This window comes from Linderina pennispora, assembly GCF_002104995.1.
Source record: "Linderina pennispora strain ATCC 12442 chromosome Unknown DL89scaffold_23, whole genome shotgun sequence".
Classification (NCBI taxonomy): domain Eukaryota; kingdom Fungi; phylum Kickxellomycota; class Kickxellomycetes; order Kickxellales; family Kickxellaceae; genus Linderina; species Linderina pennispora.
In genome coordinates, this window is record NW_024468271.1 from 63116 (window position 1) to 81962 (window position 18847).

An 18847-nucleotide genomic window follows, 5' to 3' on the forward strand; every position below is an offset into this window, starting at 1 on the left:
CCATCAGCAAACAACCGCATGGCTAGCGTAGAAGCAACCTCTTCTACAGCACCGCTCTCTTCCAGTGCAAAATACGACAAAACGCAAGGGATTATCATATGGCTGCCTCTTTTTGGCCTGTTTGGCGGGTGGGAAATAAACAGCGATAAGACTCACCTCTTTTTCAATAGCGTTGGCTGGGATGGAATAGAACAGGGTTATTCTACACAGGCGACAAAGAGTGGGGGAGGAGATCTGCTTACGCTCGGCTGCTGTCTTTTTGAAACGGAGGGCTGTTCCAAGGGTATATATAAGTTAGAATACAAGGAATATGGAAAGGGAGAAAGGGAGAGAGAAAGCAGAAGGCGACGGCCGTGCGTAGAGGCGAGGCAAGAAAAGATGTATTATCGACAAGAAATATGATATCAGGAACCAGGGAACGGCTCAAGAACACGGGTCTCAAATTGGCGGGTTTGCGCACGGAATGGAATTCAAAAAATGAAATAGTGAGCAGAAGAAAGGCGCAGAGAGCAAAAAAAAAAAAAGGCGGGGCAAGCGTTATACACTGCACTCTTGCCTTTTTGCTGTAAACCGGCTGGGCCAATGGAAGCGCGCACTTCTATTTTCAGCCGAGTGACTTGGACCTCAAATCTCACGGTGGACCAGTCGGCCGTACGCAACCTCCGTCGGAGGCACACAGCCGGTTCGCGCAGCGGGGCAGCCCCTCCTGAAAGCGCTGCTGTGCTTGCTGCAACCAGAAAGCGCACACTCTATCGATAGGTGTTACTTTTTTCTTTTTTTTTTTTTGGGGAAGGTGGGAGGGATAATTTTGGTGGTGCTGCGAGCCGCCCGATGGGGCCACTCTTTCTCCCCTGCCCCTGAACCTGCTTAGGCCCAGAGTGGTTTTTTTCTTTCTTTTCTTGTCGCTCCTCCGCTCTACTTGTCCTGGCTCAGGCTACTAGGCACGCCCTTAAAACCACCCATCTGAGATACCGCATCGGCCATGTTCGGCAACCCTCATCGCCACAGTGCTGCGAGCTCGGTCCGCGCAACATCGCGCTCGCCACCACTGGTCAATCCCAATTTAGCAGTTGCCACCCAACAACAGCAGCAGCAGCAGCAGCAGCACCAAGAACCACAACAAAGCGAGACCGACACCTCGAACCGCACTTCTTTCCAGTCCAACAGACTTTTTCGCCTCACCTCAAACAATACCAGCACCACCACCACGTCCAAATACACGGCCTTTTACTCTGCGCAATCCCAGTTCTCCACCTCCTCATTCCACACCGCACAGACCGAGCGCCTCTCCCCGCCCTTCAACCCGGACAGCGGCGAAACAATTCAGAGCACCGAACTTGCCGCAATGAACTTTGGAAAAAAGCCCAGCCTCGAGCAGCAGCGCGAAATAGAAGACGCCGACCTGGTGCACGCCATGGCGCGCCAGTACGTCATTGACGCCGAGGCCGCCGGGTCGGCCACACCGGGCTCGCACCGCTCGCGCATGACACTGAAGACCGACCAGGAGAAATACCCGATGCCGGAGCCGCACAGCGGGGCGGGCCCGGCGCAGCCAGGCAGCCTGCAGCACCAGAGCATGGCGAGCCATCAGGACAGCGAGATCGGCCTGGGCCAGCTCAGCGACTACCGGTACTATCCGGGGCAGCCGGCGGGCGAAAAGAACGCGTCGGCGAGCGAGTCGGCAGACCCCGAGGACCGGCGGATCATGGACGAGGAGGAGTTTGAGGACGACGCGAACGAGGCGCGCCACTTTGTGCCCACGCGCATGCGCTACCCGGCGCCAAAGTACGAGATCCGGACCGATGCGCAGATTCCCCTGGGCGCCATGCTTTTCGTCGCCGGGTTTCTGGTTCTGCCGTTCTGGTGGCTCGGCGTGGTGCTGCCCAGGAAGCAGGACTCGGAGGTGGCGAGGACATGGCGAAAGTACAATTCGCTGATGACGCTCCTGTCGCTGCCGCTGCTGGGTCTGTTTCTGGCTCTGGGCGGATGGCACGCAACTCACTAAGCTACTTTACAAAGGGCGGCGGGCGTCTTTTGTATATCGCGGCAGCCTCGCCCTCTCTCCCTTTCCGTGTGTTTCTAGATTCTGGCTACCCAAAAAAAACATCGTACATTCTCTTCCGCCTGTTCAGCTGGCGGGCCACCATGACCTGCAGCCGCTAATGGCTCTTCATATACGGTGCTATTCAGCGCTTCATTTGTATTTTCTTTTTCGTCGTTGGATTCTTGCAGCTGGACAAGGACGTGCAGAGAAAAATAATGCGTGGTTCGGCGGGGAGGGAGGCTGGGTTGCCCAGTGGCTTTTCGAAAAACGCGGTCCCAATTGTGCGCAAACGGTCCCACGCCTTCAGAGCTCTGACAGCTGTTCTGGTGGGACCGCTTTCTGCGATATTCCAGATCCTCCCATCTCTTCCCCCTCCTCGCGACACCCGCCTATTTCCACTGACGAAAAGAAACCGTTGTTTAAGGTAACTACCAGTCAATATTTATTTCCACGAGATCCTCATGCTTGCTCCGCGCGATCCATTTTGCGCAGTAAGCAGGAGAAAAAAGAAAACCCCAAGCATTCGCGCTTGACAGTAACTGGGAACCCACCCCCAGGCCGTCTTGCCAAACACCCAGCCGTAGAAGGCACGGATAAAAAAGAGCCAGGAATAGCCAAAGGGGCAATGGCAAATTGTCTAAAAAAATTTCCAGCACCCGCCCGCCAGTCGCTTGCAGGCTAAATATAAATCTGGCAGCAGATATCCCTTGGCAGTACCACCATATCCAGCCCTTCCGATCCCCCTCTTCACTAACTTTATTTTCCACACCTTATTATTTCATTCTAGCATTTATTATCATGATTTTCTCTAGACGTCGCCGGCAGAAGCAGACCAAGGACGCCTACGACCACTACTCCAACTGCCTCTGCCTGCCGTTCTCGTTCCGGCACTGGCTGGTGCGGCTGTTCGACAAAGACACGCCGCCTTTGCCGCCGGCCGACCGCATGAGCCTGGCGCTGGCGCTGGCTGAGCAGTATGTGATGGACACGCAGAGCCTCGAGGACGAGACGGCGTCGCACCGCACGGTAGCAGCGGATTCGGTGAAGGCAAAGCACTTGTGGCGGCCGCGCACAATCAGCAATGGGTCGACGGCGTACGAGTCGTTTGTTGAGAAGCCCGCAGCGGTGGATCAGCGCCAGAGCATCAAGGCTGCCATGTCGAGTCCCGCGGGCGGGTCGCTGGCAGGACGTGCGGCCGCTGAAGAATCCGAGACAATGGGTCCAGAATCTGTTTGTCTGAACAGCACACAACCCCACGGCCAGCATATGACGATTCAAAGGAGAGCTGGACTCTTCCCCTCCAGGCTTTTGCCGTACGTGCCCTTCTTACGAGTGGCCTGGGATCCCAGAGGGATAGACGGAAGGCCTGGTGGTCGGCTGCACACAGGGGCTTCTGCTTTATGTAGGCAGAGCATGTTCCTGCAGCATGGTTGGCATTAGTTGCCCACACCCTCCCCCGGAACACACCAGGCTTGTTATGACTTTTTTTTTGCCATGGGACGATCCCAGGCAACGGAAACGAACAATTGTATTATAGCTTTTCAACCCCCCCCATGTCTTGGTGCACATGCCTCTGCAGCTCCTTCAATAACACATTATGCAAACGGATCAAAGTCGTCCCAAGTGAGAGGCCTTGCCGCCGGCATGCGACTGCGAGCCGCGGTGATCTCCGGCGGATGTGCCCTTTGGAGTCGGAACCAGCACCGAATTCAGCTGCATCGGCTTGGCCTGCATGCCAGCAAACGAATTTCCGATATTGTAGTTCGGCTTGGCTACAGGCAGCCTGGCTGCCGACGACGACGCTGGCGGCGGCGGCGGAATGGCTCCGAATCCGCTGCCCAGGCCCGGCGATATTTTAGTTGCGCCCAGCTTCCCTGCCGTGCTGGCCAAAAGCTGGCGTTGTGCGAAGCCGCGACGACACATTCTTTGCCATCTGGGCTCCCGATGCAGCCGACAGAGACCCCTTGGGCGGCGGAATAAACGACCCAAACGACCCAAAGTCGTCGTGGCTTGCGGAGGGAGAAGAGCCGAGGAAATCGCTGTCCACTGGTACGGTCTTGCCCAGCGACTTTTTGGCTGCGGTCGGCGAGAGCGGCGGGTTCGAGGCAAAGGTCGGCGAGTCCCACTCCCAGCCAGAGTTGTCTCCGCTGGTGGATGTGGCAGGGGACGGCGCGAGCGGGTTCTGCATCGGCTTCGTCGATGCCTTGGGCGTCTGGGCAAGCGGATTCTGCATTACGCCCGAATCGCCGTTGACCAGCGCCGCGAACCCGCCGTCGTTCGACCCCAGGTCCTCGTCAGGCCCGCCCCACTCGCCAGGCGCCATCCCCGCTGATGCTCATGTTCGCCGTCTGCTCCTCGATGCGCTGCAGCCCAGCCAGCTGCCTGCGCATCTCCTCCTTGACCTTGTCGGTGAGCTTGGCGACCACCCCCATGAACTTGTCGAACTGGTCCACCCTGAGCTGCGACTCGACGGCCTGCACCCAGAGCTGCGGCAAGATCTCCTTTGCCACAGTGTCCTTGTCGACGTACTTTAGGCCAATCTCCTCATACATGACCAGCATTGTCATCACCATGCCGGCCTCGCGCGTCTTTGTGCGCTTGAGCATGGGCAGGAGCTTGTCGGCTATAGTGCCCTTGTCCAGCGCCTTCAGCATCCCATGCAGGCAGATCAGAGCCCGGATCTTTAGCGACAGAACGCTGGCCTTGCTGTACAGGTGCTGGACCCGCGGGAACACCTGGTCTTTGAGGTCGGCATAGTCTACCGATTCGGCAATCGTCGGGACCGCCTGCAGCGCCTTGTCCTGCACCTGCGGCACTGTGCTCAGCAGAGCAGTGTATAGCAACGGCATGACGTCCGACTTGAACACTGCTGCGGGAGTCTTCTTTTGCAATAGCTCCAGGTTCTCCAGCAAAACCATGCTGGTCTGCGGCGGATCCAGGATCGAAAACGTCGGCTTTGAGGCCCGGCAATGCCAGGCTGACAAACTCGCTCGCCGACAGCTTCTCGACGATCCTGAAAACATTGGGCAGCGTGAACGGCAGCAGCCCGTGGTCGTTGGTCTGGTCAATGAGCGCCGGCAGGACTTTGCGTCGCAGAACACGGTCGGGAAACTGGCCCAGCACCCGTGGCAGGCCCTTCATGAAGGCGATTTTCTGCTCCTGCGGCTGCTCGACAATCGCCTCCAAGTACCGGATGGTCGCCACCAGCACATTGTCAAAGTACTTGCTGCCCTGGAACTGCTGCAGCGTCAGGCGCTGCGCCGGATTCGCCGTCAGCAGCGATTGCACAGACGCGACCAGATGGTCCGGCAGCTTGGCAAACTTGTCGGGCGTTAGCCGCCCGATCTCGCGCCTATACGCACCCACGTCATTGCGGCAGTCCAGCAGCGACCTGCCCTCGCAGTAGACAGCCGTGGCCAGGCATGCAAGCGAGAACAGGTCGTTAGCGAACATGCGCTTCCCTTCCAAAACAAACTCGGGCGCCAGATAGTCCAGGTCCTGCTGCGTATGGCTGGGCATCTGGTAGTCGTGCTCGAACTGGACCCGCTCCTCCTGCTGTGATGTGTAGTTGACGTGCTTGGCAAAGCCAAACCCGCCCAGCTTCCAGTCGCCCTTGGCGTTGATCAGAATGCTGGCTGGCACCAGATTGCCATGCACGATCTTGGCGTCCTGGTGCAGAAACTCAAGCCCCTTGGTCACCTGCAGCAGGCCCTTCTGGATCTCCAGGTCGTCCAACTCGAACTGCTCGCCGTCGACCATCCGCCCGCTGCTGCCCCACCCGGACCCGCTGCGGTATTTGTTGTCAGCATTCACCAGATCGTCCAGGCTGGCGATGACCTGCTCCGTCACAAACATCAATGACCCGCGCGTCTCCTCTAATGGCTCAACCACCTGCAGCACTGATGGGTGCCGGAGCCGCGTCAGCTGGCTGGCCTCGCCTTTAAGCAGCCCCAGCACCAGGTTCTGCTCGCGCTGCGTGAACAGCTGCCGGTTGATGCCTTGCTCAAAGAACCGCTTCTCAAACACCCACACTGTGACCTGCTGGTTGGTGCTGCGGCGCGTTGCCCGGAACAGCGACCACAGCCCGGACTCGCCTATCGGTGAGGTGCTGAGGTTGACATCGTAGTCGCGCCCGATTTTGCTCTGCACTGCATTTGCCGCGGATGACGCCAGGCCACGCAATTTGCTCAAATACGTGTCCATTTGCAATGTTGTGTTAGTCTGACGAAAAGAAGGGGGGAAAGTATAAGGAAATGAAAGCGCAAAAGTTCAACAGAAAGAGAGAAATGCATAGTTTCAAAACCATGCGTGTGCATTAATTGATCGGGGGAAAACTACAGGCGCTCCAGGTCGGCGTCCAGGTCAATGTCAGAGCCGTCGTCACCCCACCCACCCTCGTCGTCATCGTCCATCGTCGTCCTCTGCCTTTGCCGCAGCAACTGGGTTCCACGCCAAGCTCCTTGGCAGTCGGCCTCACAGCCTGCTCGGGCTCCTTGGCAGCAGGCGGCATATCGATCTCCTCGTCCAGATCCACATCGCTCTCGCCCCAGCCAGCATCGTCCTCGGCGTCTACAGCCAACGGCCCACCGCCCGCCTTCTGTGCCTCGTCCCTGCGCTCGTACTCCTCCCCCAGCAGCACGCGGTCCAGGTGCCCGAGCCAGCGCTTGACAGTGCCTGCTCTGGCAGCAAACCGCTGCACAGGCGAGATGCCAAAGTACTCGTATATCCACAGCAACGCACGGTCCTCCATGCCAACTGCACTCATGGTGTGCACCGTCCGCCGGAACAGCTCGTCGATGGGGGCGGTCCCGGCGAGATGCGATGTCTGGATCAGCGCACCAAGCAGGGCCTGGCAGGCAGGGTCCGAGGCGACAGCCCTGCGCTGGTACATCAGCGTGCTCTCCAGCGCATCCAGCAGTGCCGGGTTCGCAAGGCTGGCTGGCACAAAGCCACGGATCATGATCGCCACATGCAGGGCAGGGCTGGTCAGAATCGCCGTGCGCTGCTGCAAACAACTCTGCAGGCGATGGCCCAGATTTCTCCTCGTCCTTCTCTGCGCCCGCCTCCTCGTCGTCGCCAATTTCGACATCCTCGATTCCCCACGGATCTTCGTCGTCTTCCTCATCACCATCGTCGCTGCCGGGCTCCTTAGAGCCCTCAGTGCCTTCAATCTCGCTCTCGCTGGCTGGAGCCATCATCATCACGTAAATGGCCGACTCCAGGCACCGCTCGGCCCATGCCTGGTCGGGATACGCCAGTGCCAGCAGCGCCAGCGGCCCAGCCAGCATCGGGTCCTGCTGCGCCTCCTCCAGCAGCTGCTCAAACGCCTGGTCGCCGGCCAGGCTTGTAAAGCAGGCCGAATGCGCCAAAACCGCAACCACAGCGCGCTGTGGCTTTTTGCTGCGCACGGCCCAGCCAAGCAACTGCGCAGCACACGCGGCAACATCTGCCGATTCCTGGTCAGCCGAGTGCCACTGGGCCAGCAGACCAGCCAGAGTGTCAATCTGCTCATCGGTAGTGCTCTGCCCCAGCAGCTGCTTCCAAATTGCGCACCGCTCGTCCAGCCTCCTGCCCTCGTCGTTTTTGAAATCACGAGCCCAGTATTTGTCAGCCAGCAGCTGGAACTGCAGCAGATCGGCATCGCTGATATCCACGCTCTGGCGGCCGGCTGCGGCTGACCGATCAATCGACAGCATCGATGCCCGCGGCGACTCCGGGTAGTGCCTCCTGTAGATCTCCAGCAGAACCAGTCTGGTCGAGCTGCTCAGCGCACTGCCGCTCCGCCGCCCGTGTATGGCGTCGGCAAGCTGCATGCCAAACTCTTGCTTGAACTGCTGGAGTACGCTGCCCAGCGAGTCATCGCCATAGTTGAAGGTGCACAGCTCCAAGGGTGGCTCGGCAATCGACTGCACCCGCTCGCCGGCCAGCTGGCCAGCCAGATCAACTGCGTTGTCGAGGGCGCGCACGTAAATGTCAGCCAGTTCAGGGACTGCCTCCTCTGCAGACCACCTGTGCACCACGCCAACAACCAGCAAATATGCCTGGCAGACAAAGTACGCTGGAACATGCTGCCCAATCATCCCGACCAGAGTGTCGACGCATTTGCTGCCAAGCATCGTGGCATCGCCTTTGTCGATCTCCAGAGCGTCAAACTTGCCAACCCAGTCGTCGGGCATGCTGCCAAATGTGAATGGATCCCGGATATCGGACAGCGTCCCAATGAATTCGACCAACGACAGCCCCACGTCTGCCACGCCGCCAGCCTGCTCGGCACACAGATGCACCGCCTCTAGCCGGCTGGCAATCTCGATCCTGCTGGCCACAGAATGTTCAAATACCAAACGGTCCACCAGCCCAGAAATGTCTTTGGGCTGCATCTGCGGCAGGTAGTCGGCCAGTAGTGCTACAAACTGAGCCGTGAGCAAGCCGGGGCTGGAGGACCGGGTGATCTGGTCCAGGATGGCGTCCAGAACATGTAGATATAGCAGACTCGTCATCTCGCTAGGGTCCCATGCAACAGCCTCTGTCTCGCGCTCAACGTCAACAGCCGGCAGGTGTTGCAGCTGAACAAAAAGCGGCACCAGACCAGCAATACCCGAGACCGAATGCACATTGAGCGCATCACCCAGCTCGATGCGAGGCCCAGTAACCAAACCGATAAGCATGCTGAACTCTAGCGAATCAAGCGCTTCAACACCTTCTGATACCTCTTGCCAGTTCAGAGCGCACCCCCGCCTGCTCGGCACCCTCGGAATCCCCGTTGCGCTCAAGGCACCTGGCAAGAAAAGCATAAAATGTCTCCATCGCAAAGTAGTTTGTCTGGTCGAGCTGCAAAACCACCTTGTCTGCAAGAACCTTGCATGCCTTGGCGGTGTGCTTCTGGACAATCTCTGCTTCGACCCGTGCCTTGTAGGCAGCTGCCTTGTCGGTCTTTGGCTCCTTGGCCGTGGTCATGGCGAACTCGAGCCACTCCATCAGCAGGCCACACCGTGTATGAGAATCGGACGCCTGGCGCAAGCTGCTCTTGATAATCGCTGGATCGAATGTGCGCATGCTCTCAAAGTCAACCGACTCGCCAGCCACGGACCGCTGCCCTTGATCCTCAGCAACTTCGTGCTGGCTGCCAACCATGACATCCAAGATGCTGGCCTCAGCTGAGGCAGACTCTACCCATGGCAGCAGCACATCGGCCCTGCTGTCCAGCACATCGGTCTGGACCTGGTTCCACAGCTTCAGCAGCTCCGGGATCTTGCCAGTTGGGCACAAGCTAAGTGCCAACGAAATCACCTCCAGCCGCTTTTCGCCGACACCGCTGCTATCACCCCAGGCATCAGCCAGGCGCACACAAGCGGTCCATGCCTGCTCCACCGCCCGCACTTCAACCGGCCGCTCAATCCCCACCCTGGCCTCATGCAAAAGCTGCGCTGAGCGGTACGCCTCAACAGCCTTCAGCGCCTGGTCCAAGACTGTGCGCGCATTGCCCAGCTGCCGCGCAAACTCGTATGCGGCAGAGTAATCCCGCTGCGCTGTCGCAGCATCCAACAGCAGGCCCGTGACAAAGGCATCCGAGACGGAGCCGACGCCCAAGTTGCGCAGCCCCTTTGATTCGTTGACTCCACGCAGCTTGTTGGCAATCTCCTTCACAATCCTCGGCTTCTTGTATCCCTGCGGCTGCCGGTCCAGTATGCATTTGATGAGCTCATATAGATCTGCTGCGAGCCGGATTTCAATAGGCAGCACACCAGAGTCAGCGCCGCGCCCGCGGTTGAAAATCGACGACCCTGACTGCTGCAGTGTCCATGTAAGGTGCGCAGCATCAATCAGCTGCCGCTCGTGCTGCACAGCCGGATCGTCCTGCCACCGTGCAGGTAAGACATCGAGGCACTGCTGGGCTGCCCTCATCAGTCCCCCGTCCATGTTGCCAGACTCGGCATTGTCAAACAGCTCGCTGACGCACTGGCACACGATGTCCCGGACAACCGCTTCGTCGATAAACTGCGGAGGAGCGTTAATAAGATCGCGCGCCTGGATCGAATTCTTCGTTATTCAGCAACGATCGCAGATACTCTTGCTTCAGATCGTCCACAGACAGACAGCTGAACAGATCCAGGGAGTGCAGGGACAGGACCGTCTCCCACAGCGACACGCTCTCGGTGATAGCTGAACGCTGGGCCGAGGCAAGTAGCCGGATCAGCACCCGCCGCTGGTCCTCAACCCTGCCCTGGCATGCCACGATCGCAGGCAGATCAGTCACCAGCCCAAACAATGCCAGCAGTTCCAGAGCCCTGATCTGAGCTAGTCCTGCACCAACAACCCCACAGACCTGGCCCTCCGACAGACCCTGTAGCTCGTCTATCAGAATATGTGCACTGGCATCTGCAAACTTTTGAAGCACATCTGTCGCAAAGTGCACGCTCTGGCTTGCCTCCTCCACGCCCAGTGCTTTAGCTAGATGTGGCAAAATAACCCGCGCGCCATCGAGACTGCTGCATCCTCCACCAATTGCATACATGGCCGCCAGGACGACATTGCTGTCAAACAGCTCCGTGTAGCGCCCGAAAACGAGCTGCACGAACGGCGCTCCAGCTACATCCACACGCTTTGCCCACCACGTATTCCAGGCGTCCCGCACATTGGCTTCAGCGCACACAATATCTAGCACCTCAATCATTACCAGATCCGCCTCGGCCAGCTCCACCGTCCACTGCACGAGCTCCAGATCGCTCATTCTATTGACATCGCTCAGCTCCTTGGTATCATCCCCGCCGAGCGCAATCACAGCATCGAGAATCCGAGCATTGGCCAGTGCACGCTCAACGACCTGTTGCGCACCGGTTGTCAGGCTGAGTGCCGCCTCGAGCCAGCTCACTGCCCAGTCCAGTCGGCCCGTGCATAGGTCAATTGATTCAGCACGGGCCACGCATGATGCTGCCCACTGCTCGGTTCCCAAGATCTCCGTTGTGTCGTCCTCTGTTGCCTGTCCGCAGAACGCTTGCCAGGTCGCTGGCGCTAGTGGTCTCAGGCACCGCTGACAGGAGAGCTATTGGGCTTAGCGCGCTTTGGCTGACCGCCGTACTGAGCTCGTCGAGGCCGTGTGCCGTAGCCACATGCAGCAGGGTCTTGTCTACATTTGAATCGTCCATCATTTCAAAAGGAATATATTCTGTACGATAAATGGAGTGAGAGATTCCTTGATGCCCTGCAAAAGGTTGTATGTCGTCAGAATCCTAATCAGGGATTTATGTGCATCAATCAGATCAATCTATGACCTACCTCAAAGCCACAAGCGTAGCCCTCTACCACCATGGGCAGGCAGAGCAAAGAGCAGATGCCATTCGCATCAATACTGGCCTTCACTGCTGCCCAGGGATTGCGGAGGAGGCAGAAACTACATTGCATATCGAGCGCAATGGTTGCATACTGCATGTGCAGACGTACAAGAATCCCAGAAAGCATAACGCCATGATGGGCAGCACCATGTGCACCTTTGATGCGCTCATGGAGCACACACAGCCCCTGCTCGCTACTGAAGACAACTATAAGAACGAATGTAGCGAGTTCTCCGCGAATAGCAGAAATTTAGAACTATAAGGATCGGTGTCCTTTGGTATACTCATTTTATCCTTGTATTCAATTGCGTTATGGTATGAATAGACGAGTATGGTGGAGGGGCAGAAGAGCTCTTGGATGTGTCAAGCAGGGTATCAGTCTGTAGGAGTGTTGTACACAGGCAATTGTGCTTATGGTGGTCCCTTCATGCGTCGACTCTGGGAATACAGCTGGTGAGACGGTAAATTCAACCTTGTGTTGGCAGCTATAGTGCTATAGTTCAGAGATTCACTTTAATTTAAATGAGCACAAACTAGCATATACGACAGCTGTTTCCATTGTGTGAGCCGTGTAGCCACTCTCATATGGTAGTGGTCTTAATCAATGATTACTCACAGCACCACACCTGAACATCAGTATGGCGTAGTGTAGCAACAGCACTCCGACGACAGGATATATCTCATTGAGGTGTGACCATAAATCTATTGAGCCAAAACGAATAGCTAGTTACCAGTATAAATGGCACTCTCGAGATTATGCACAAGGCTAGAATGGTGTTCTGTCTCCACTACCTTCGAGCGGGCAATGGTTTCATCCTCTGCAAATGTGGTATAAGCCATCCTGCCAAGTTACCCGATCGAGGTGAACATACCGAATGCTTGGACAAAGTACCATGAGAATTATGATTGCCCTGCATATCGCTACCTTCTGCTCATCACAGTGGGGGTTTTCCAGAATGGTTAGCGTTGTCGACAGCGGGTAGAAATCTGCGTAGAGCTTATCCAGGAACTGCATATTTGCGTACACCACATCCAAATGGTCGAATAGGAAATCGTGCAGTTCCCCATTCTGTGAAGAGTTACCACTGTAATCTCTGTGGTATAGATCGCCCTGCTGATTGTGATGTTGGCCGCTGATATCCTCTCTGTCCGAATCACCATCTGCAGTGCTCCCGTTGCTATCGCCAAGTTGGTAATCTTCGAGCCATCTATGGCGGCAGTGTCTCATGCAGCCACTATGTGTGCCATCGTCGGTGAGCATCTCGTCGGTACTATCAATATCAATCGCCATCCATCGCAGATATGGCAGTGTCTGTATAAGCTGCAGTGCCTGGTGGAGTGAAAAACTAATGAATGGGATTTTGAGAACCGTGATGTTCTGGCCAAATATCCCGATGGGGAGCTCTAAGCTATCGAACGAGTAACAACTGGTATAAATGTTCAAAACTCTTAACTTGGCTCCGAGACAGATGAGGGGGCTGAGTATTTCCTTCTTGGGCTCTTGAAAAATGGATTCAAAATAAAATATCGCAAGGTCTGACAATAGGGGAAAACGGTCAGGATCAAATACACCATGGTTCACCAAAACCTGGGTGCTTTGTTCATCCAGAGATGTATCGATAATTTCAAGTGTTAGCCTGCACCCCCTAAATACCACATCGTTACCGAAAGGATACAAGGAATACAATTCCACCTGTTTGAGAGCTGGAAAAGGAGCCCCTGCGGGTGAGTCAAGGGGGATATTAATGTCGGATTCGCGCGGATTAGAAAAGTCCAGTGACAGAGATTGAACAGACGGATACACTTTAGGAATGCCGTCCACAAGAACGAGTTTGGAGAACACTAGAGCTACGCTGCTATGCACTTGAAGTACTTCAAGTGAAGATGCGTTACGGTGTATCACCTCAATAGCCAATGAATCTGCGCTCCGGATGGTGAATGATAAACTGCGCATGTTCATCATACAAATAGAGATGGGATCAATGCCTGCCGGCAATGACGCGTGGCACTCAATCGAGGTTGCTTGGTCAAGCAGGCCTGACACAAGGCTACGAGCAAATGGGGTGTCTGAATGATCGGCGAACAGTGGCGATTCGCATATCGTAATGCTATTTGTATCTGGGAATATCCTAGAGATATGGCTGCAGAATGCGTTGGCAAGCGCTGATTCAACAGGAGTACTAGCATCGACTCGTTCACCACCGCACCAAAAAGACCATTCAACAGAAGTAGCCTTGGGGAATGTGTGACTGAATGGAGCAGTCTGGAACACACCATTTAATAATCCGTCTGCAATAGTTGCGACATCCCAGTGAAGCCTCAGTTTTCTCACGCGAAGTATATTGCCAGCCGATATTGACCCATGGAGTTTGTGTGTAAGTGTTCGACCACAGCAACTCCGCATATTACAGAAGGTGCAGCTGTGCACATTACACCACCAAAGCTCCTCATAGAGTTTATCTAATCCAGCCTCTCGCCACGAACGACAGACTCCAAGTATGGCGGCAAGGCGAGTATATGGAGCGCAGAAGCAGGCATTCGGGCCAGGCTCAAAATACATGAGATTTCCAACGTAAAAGAATACAATCCGTTCGAGGATGAGCATTGGTGGGGATTGGGCGAGTGGGTACATGGATAGAGTGACGCAAAGAGTGCAATTGGAAAGTACTGGAGCAGCTGAAGAAAAGTATGAAAGTGAAAGGGAGATAAGAGCAGCTCTGGGTATTTATGGAAACCGATTGTTTTGGTTACAGAGATGATTGTCTATTTCTATGCTTCGGCTACACAAAAATCAGATCAGTGAGTAGCATATATAATTTAAGCAAATGTTGATTTCTGGATTCAGAATAGGTTGTTTTACTTCAAGAACAGAAGAGAGAACGGAAAGAGGATAACATAGGTCCTTGGCATATGGCCACAAATCCGAGCCTGACTGCCTACTATTCTTTAGGTGGGTTAGAGCGCCCATTGTTGCGCGCTTGTCCCAAAATGCCAATGCCATCATGATTGTTAGTGCAGATGCTCGGATTTGGCAGCACACAACAAACTTGGCTAATGGCATTTCGCATACCATCATTGCTCTCCTGATAATGTCAATACCGACAAGACAATGCTAGATAAACTTATGGAGGCCAAGGAATGACCTCATCTAAGCAACCGATATGCACGCTATCGAAGAGCTTAATGTGTGATCCATCACAGTCTGTTGCCTCAGTGCTGGACACCAGTCGATGGGCAACATGGCACTATAAATCCCGCTTATACATGCGTGATGTGGGACTTGCGCTTATATAAGTGCGTGATTATGCTCATTTATCATGCATTTACTAGAATTGCTCTGCTCGCGATGCAAGCTCGGCTGCTAGTCAGCATGGGTTGACACGTCGATAAGAGCATCACGGCGAACCAGTCATTTGAAGGTGTCGGATGGTTGTTGGTGCAATATCGATCATGGAGATCTCCCACCTTGGTGGCCTGCTCAGCGCAGGCGCTTCAGTGCTGGCTCACTGCTGCTGGCAACAGAATCACCTGCTGCTGCACGCCTCTTGCGCGGCCTCTTTGTTTCCGGAGTGGTGCCAGAAGTATCGGCGGCAATGGCTGTAGAACGATGGAACCGTTCAGGAATACTGCCTGAATCACAGAGTGACTGGGAAATGAGCCTGAAGTTTAGAACTGCTGCGAGGTCGCGGTTCAAGAGTTGAGACGAATAGGCCCGCCTGTATTGTGCCATGGCCCGCTTACATGACTCGCTTGTACAGCGGAGAAGGCCATGGCACTTCACAGTTGGGTTCTTCGATCTCTGGTAGGGCCGCGGGTTGGGAACATGCCAGAATGACTGCTGCTGCAGCTGCTGTAGTGGCCTCTGTTTCATCTGATGGCATCTTCGCTGCTTCATGTGCAGCCTTCTTGGCCAATTTTCGCCCTTTTCTGCTGCTTTCCTTGCCTCTGTTGCTGCCCTCTTTGCTGCGTTGATCCCTGTAACCTGCTCGCGTGTTTTCGATACAAACACCCGCTTGATTACTTGCTTGTCCAAATGCACATGGCCTGGGATCCATGATGTCCGCAGAGGCAAGCATTGAGGGGGAGACTTGCCAAGCTGCTCATTCTCGATAAGCTGGCATAGGCGAATGTATGCACGCAGATGCTTAAGTGGATTTACCTTGGCATCATAGTATCGGCTGTCTTTGGCGAATCTGTGCTTGGCATCATAGGCATTAAGGACTGGTGCCAGTTTGCTGTAGATTGCAAGCATCGGTGGGGTGAGCACACTGAGATCAGGGTGCCTAGAGGCAACTGCCTGGCGGAGCTTCTGTGCAGGTGTATAAATACACACTTGACAAGCGTTATTGAACTCAGCCTTGGACACATTGCCCATTGTACTGTGCAGTGTGTTTTTGCGGCTGCGAATATCAATCAATTTGGCCAGAATCCGCTGTAGGCAAGTGCCATAGTGCAACACAATGTTGTTCTTGTATGCTGTTATCAGCTCAGTATCCACGTATGTTGCTACTTGATTCATGTCGCGCACGCCATGTAGCTCGATATCGCCATTATGTAATAGATAATCATAAATATGATATCTAACTACATCACCGAAATCTGCCCTCGACAGTTCTGACTTGTCCTTCCGGTTGACGAAATCCTCAGCAGATATGACAGTCTTCGCCTTCAGGTTGCGATAAATGAATAAATAAATAAAATGAAAGAATCCCTTTTTCACAAATATTGAAGGATCAAAAGCATCCCCGTCAGCTAGCTGATGGAGTAGTATCCATCGTGCAAGCATGTATGCATGCTCTTTGATGATATTGACGCTGTATACAAATTGCTCTGGGCGGGGCAACATAGAATCACGGAAGCCAATACCACCAAGTGATATCTTTATGACAGTAGTGCTGCGGGTAATATTCATTTGAGAAATTCAATAGGCAAGAAGAGAAATGATGCTGCTCAGTTTTGCTTTATTGCGTATGCATAGCATTAAGAACGTTTTTATTAAAAATTATCTGGCTTGCATGGTTCTTGGGGCCCTTAGCACTGATACAGTCTCTTGAATCAGTCTATACAGACTGGATCCATTGTGACCCAAATACTACTGCTTACGCATGTTCATAAGACAAATTAATTTATAAAATAAACCCACAAACATTGCATAACCACTAGAAGAGCTATATGGCCTTGTTCAATAGGTGCTCATAAATAAATATCCTAAGAGCATTGCGCAGCCGGTGATGACCACCATGATGACACCATGGAGGTTATCAGGCCGACCGACAATGAGAGCAGCTCTTGCGCTGAACCAATGGAGATATCCAGTGGAGACCTGTGACCACTACAATAACAACTTGTCACCCTGGTTTCACCGACGAGGTCAGATGCTGCACAGGATCAAAAGGAGTTTACAGAGCAAGCTACCTAAATCCGTGTTGAAGCTTAAGAGGTTTATCTTTTAACCAATTTAAAAGGTTCTAGCGGACGGTCGGACACTTTTTAGACTATAAAATCTTATATATAGGTAAAGATTTGTTCAACTCTTGCTTCTGAGCTACAAGAACGAGAGCTCATGTGACTAGATGCGATCAACGCTGATATATTGGATTTTCTCTCTTAGTGAGCTGTACCCTATAAGTGAAGGTACTAGTCCTGCTCCATGATTTTATTCAGCTTTCTGAGCTTGCTAGTAGACGCACTGGCCAGACATGAAATCAGCTCAGCACAGAAAATCATGGACATCTGCCATTCTGCAGTGGCATGGGACCAGGTCTCATTGGCGGCATTGTTTTTTTGGGTCCAGGACCACAAGCCCGATTTCGGAATCTTCAAGCTGCATTGAAGCGGTCACAGCCTATGCACATTGTCTTAGCAGTCCCGTTTTATTCCTCGAGATTTGCGCTTTTAGCTATCGTATTGTTGCTCCTGCGGCGGTCCGCCCCACCTCCCCTTCCAATATAACAGGTGCAGAGCGGAACTGTGGGCGAGGTTCCCAGAATGCAGGCAAAATTGAATCCAATATAGCACACGGTATGGAAATGACAACTCACAAAGTTGGATTGACATTGGCCATCCAAAAATACTTCGGCTACTTTTTTTCTAGTGGGGCGTGGTGGCCCAGAGGTGAGAAAACGGATGGAGATGTCGTACGGTAACTATACAGTGGGATTGAATGAAGGGAAAAAAGAAAAGACCACAGAGAAAAGACTAGGAGAGAAACTAAGGAGAGACCTGGGCACTGAAGTATAGAGAGTAGGGAATAAAGACGAAGACGAAGACGAAGAGGAAGGAGGTGGTTTGGCGGAATAGAAGAGAGTAGGTGGTGGTTAGGGAGTTGGAAGGGATAAGAAGAATAGGCTCGATTATTTTACTCGCCAGCCGATGCCCATGGTATATAGCCCGTCGGATTCCAGCTCCGTAAGGGGCTAGCTACAAAGTAAACAGTGGTAGACACCTGGCAGAAAAACCAAGGCAATAATTTGAGATACAACAGTGCTGCATATCTCCCAGCAGGCTGGTCGCCTCTAGTGGAACGGAAACTTGACGATAGTCGGCTCTACTCTTGTGTCGTGAGAAGGAACCGTGGGCTTGCGCACCGGCAGCAGCAGCGGCAGTGGTGGCATGCCATCCAGAGCACTTAGTCCGGAGTGTGTCACTGTCGCCATCTTCTCTTCCACAGGACTCGAGTACTCCGAGCTCGACGCGCTGTGCGTAAGCCCGGGCAGCCCTGGCGACACCACCATGCCGCTAGTCCTGACAGCAAGCTCAGGCTGGTTGGTCGCAGTGACGGGCGTCTTTGCGTCCGACTTGCTGTCAAGCGTCTTGCCGTACTCGCACAGCTGCGCAATCAGCGACAGGTTCGGGCTAATGCACGGCGCACGGCTCTGCACGTACTCGTAGGCAGCGCTGAACCCCATCCCAAGCGTGCGCATCACATATGCGATGACCAGGGACGCCGAGCGCGACACGCCCAGCTGGCAGTGCACCAGGACGTTCTCGTTGCGGCTGCGCGCGGCATCAATAAATGCAAAGCACTCGTCAAAGTACTTGTGCAGATCCGGCTCGTCGTGGTCCCACCGGTAGTGTCTGTAGGCAATGGGATGGCCGGCCATATCCACATTCTCGCCACTGCGCATCGGCCCGGTCACTTCGCGGGCGACATTGAGCACATGCGTAATTGCCAGCTTCGACAGCTGCATGCCGTCAAAGTTGCCCTCGCCGCCCAGAAACAGCAGGTCCATGATTTGCCGCGGCCCGTCGCCATACACCAATGCCGCACGCTTGGCCATAGCCGTGTCCCCAGAGTCCTCCAGGGTATTGAGCCGGGGCTTTGACGACAACGAGAGACTCATTGCCGGCTTCGGCCCGGTTGCTGTCTGCCCTGTGCGTGGCGAAATGCTCAGCGGCGTCAGGGGCAGTAGTGGCGCCTGTGGCTGCGACACCGCTGTGACAGTCAGTGGTGTCTGCGGCTCGTCGCCGGAGA

General features: G+C 54.5%; 7 protein-coding genes across 7 annotated transcripts; 3 read left to right on the top strand and 4 right to left on the bottom strand.

Annotated features, from left to right (window-relative positions):
- Positions 1-982: 982 nt before the first annotated feature.
- DL89DRAFT_296013 (uncharacterized protein) lies at positions 983-2005 on the top strand (the record flags this gene model as incomplete). The annotated part of the gene is made up of 1 exon (XM_040890704.1): positions 983-2005. The coding sequence occupies one exon, from the start codon at positions 983-985 to the stop codon at positions 2003-2005; it is 1023 nt and encodes a 340-aa protein (XP_040739791.1).
- A 6579-nt stretch (positions 2006-8584) lies between these two features.
- On the bottom strand, positions 8585-10228 carry DL89DRAFT_98416 (uncharacterized protein). Its single transcript, XM_040892312.1, has one exon. It carries the CDS (start codon positions 9959-9961, stop codon positions 8735-8737), a length of 1227 nt encoding a protein of 408 aa, XP_040739792.1. The 5' UTR covers positions 9962-10228; the 3' UTR covers positions 8585-8734.
- DL89DRAFT_98156 (uncharacterized protein) lies at positions 9807-10869 on the bottom strand. Its single transcript, XM_040892311.1, has one exon. The coding sequence runs from the start codon at positions 10770-10772 to the stop codon at positions 10053-10055; it is 720 nt and encodes a 239-aa protein (XP_040739793.1). The 5' UTR covers positions 10773-10869; the 3' UTR covers positions 9807-10052.
- A 344-nt stretch (positions 10870-11213) lies between these two features.
- DL89DRAFT_270736 (uncharacterized protein) lies at positions 11214-11707 on the top strand. The gene is made up of 2 exons (XM_040888809.1): positions 11214-11332; positions 11412-11707. Exons 1-2 carry the CDS (start codon positions 11239-11241, stop codon positions 11633-11635), a joined length of 318 nt encoding a protein of 105 aa, XP_040739794.1. The 5' UTR covers positions 11214-11238; the 3' UTR covers positions 11636-11707.
- Positions 11708-11947: 240 nt separating this feature from the next.
- DL89DRAFT_270737 (uncharacterized protein) lies at positions 11948-14046 on the bottom strand. The gene is made up of 2 exons (XM_040888810.1): positions 12246-14046; positions 11948-12214 (listed from the first exon to the last, which is right to left on the bottom strand). The coding sequence occupies exons 1-2, from the start codon at positions 14003-14005 to the stop codon at positions 12097-12099; spliced, it is 1878 nt and encodes a 625-aa protein (XP_040739795.1). The 5' UTR covers positions 14006-14046; the 3' UTR covers positions 11948-12096.
- A 2734-nt stretch (positions 14047-16780) lies between these two features.
- DL89DRAFT_98473 (uncharacterized protein) lies at positions 16781-17758 on the top strand. Its single transcript, XM_040892314.1, has 2 exons — positions 16781-17515; positions 17621-17758. Exons 1-2 carry the CDS (start codon positions 17073-17075, stop codon positions 17625-17627), a joined length of 450 nt encoding a protein of 149 aa, XP_040739796.1. The 5' UTR covers positions 16781-17072; the 3' UTR covers positions 17628-17758.
- A 433-nt stretch (positions 17759-18191) lies between these two features.
- Positions 18192-18629, bottom strand: DL89DRAFT_207147 (DSPc-domain-containing protein; the record flags this gene model as incomplete). The annotated part of the gene is made up of 1 exon (XM_040884110.1): positions 18192-18629. A coding segment is annotated over one exon (438 nt), but the record flags the coding sequence as incomplete, so codon positions are not given.
- Between the last annotated feature and the right edge of the window lie 218 nt (positions 18630-18847).

Bases quoted from the DNA above. Each gene is read 5' to 3' on its own strand.
- DL89DRAFT_98473 (XM_040892314.1), top strand. From the start codon at position 17,073: ATGAAATCAGCTCAGCACAGAAAATCATGGACATCTGCCATTCTGCAG.
- DL89DRAFT_270737 (XM_040888810.1), bottom strand. From the start codon at position 14,005: ATGTACCCACTCGCCCAATCCCCACCAATGCTCATCCTCGAACGGATT. The intron at 12,215-12,245 runs GTATGTTCACCT...GTAACTTGGCAG, and splicing joins GTACTTTGTCCAAGCATTCG to GATGGCTTATACCACATTTG.
- DL89DRAFT_98156 (XM_040892311.1), bottom strand. From the start codon at position 10,772: ATGAGCGATCTGGAGCTCGTGCAGTGGACGGTGGAGCTGGCCGAGGCG.
- DL89DRAFT_270736 (XM_040888809.1), top strand. From the start codon at position 11,239: ATGCCCTGCAAAAGGTTGTATGTCGTCAGAATCCTAATCAGGGATTTA. The intron at 11,333-11,411 runs GTAGCCCTCTAC...ACTGCTGCCCAG, and splicing joins CCTACCTCAAAGCCACAAGC to GGATTGCGGAGGAGGCAGAA.
- DL89DRAFT_98416 (XM_040892312.1), bottom strand. From the start codon at position 9,961: ATGGACGGGGGACTGATGAGGGCAGCCCAGCAGTGCCTCGATGTCTTA.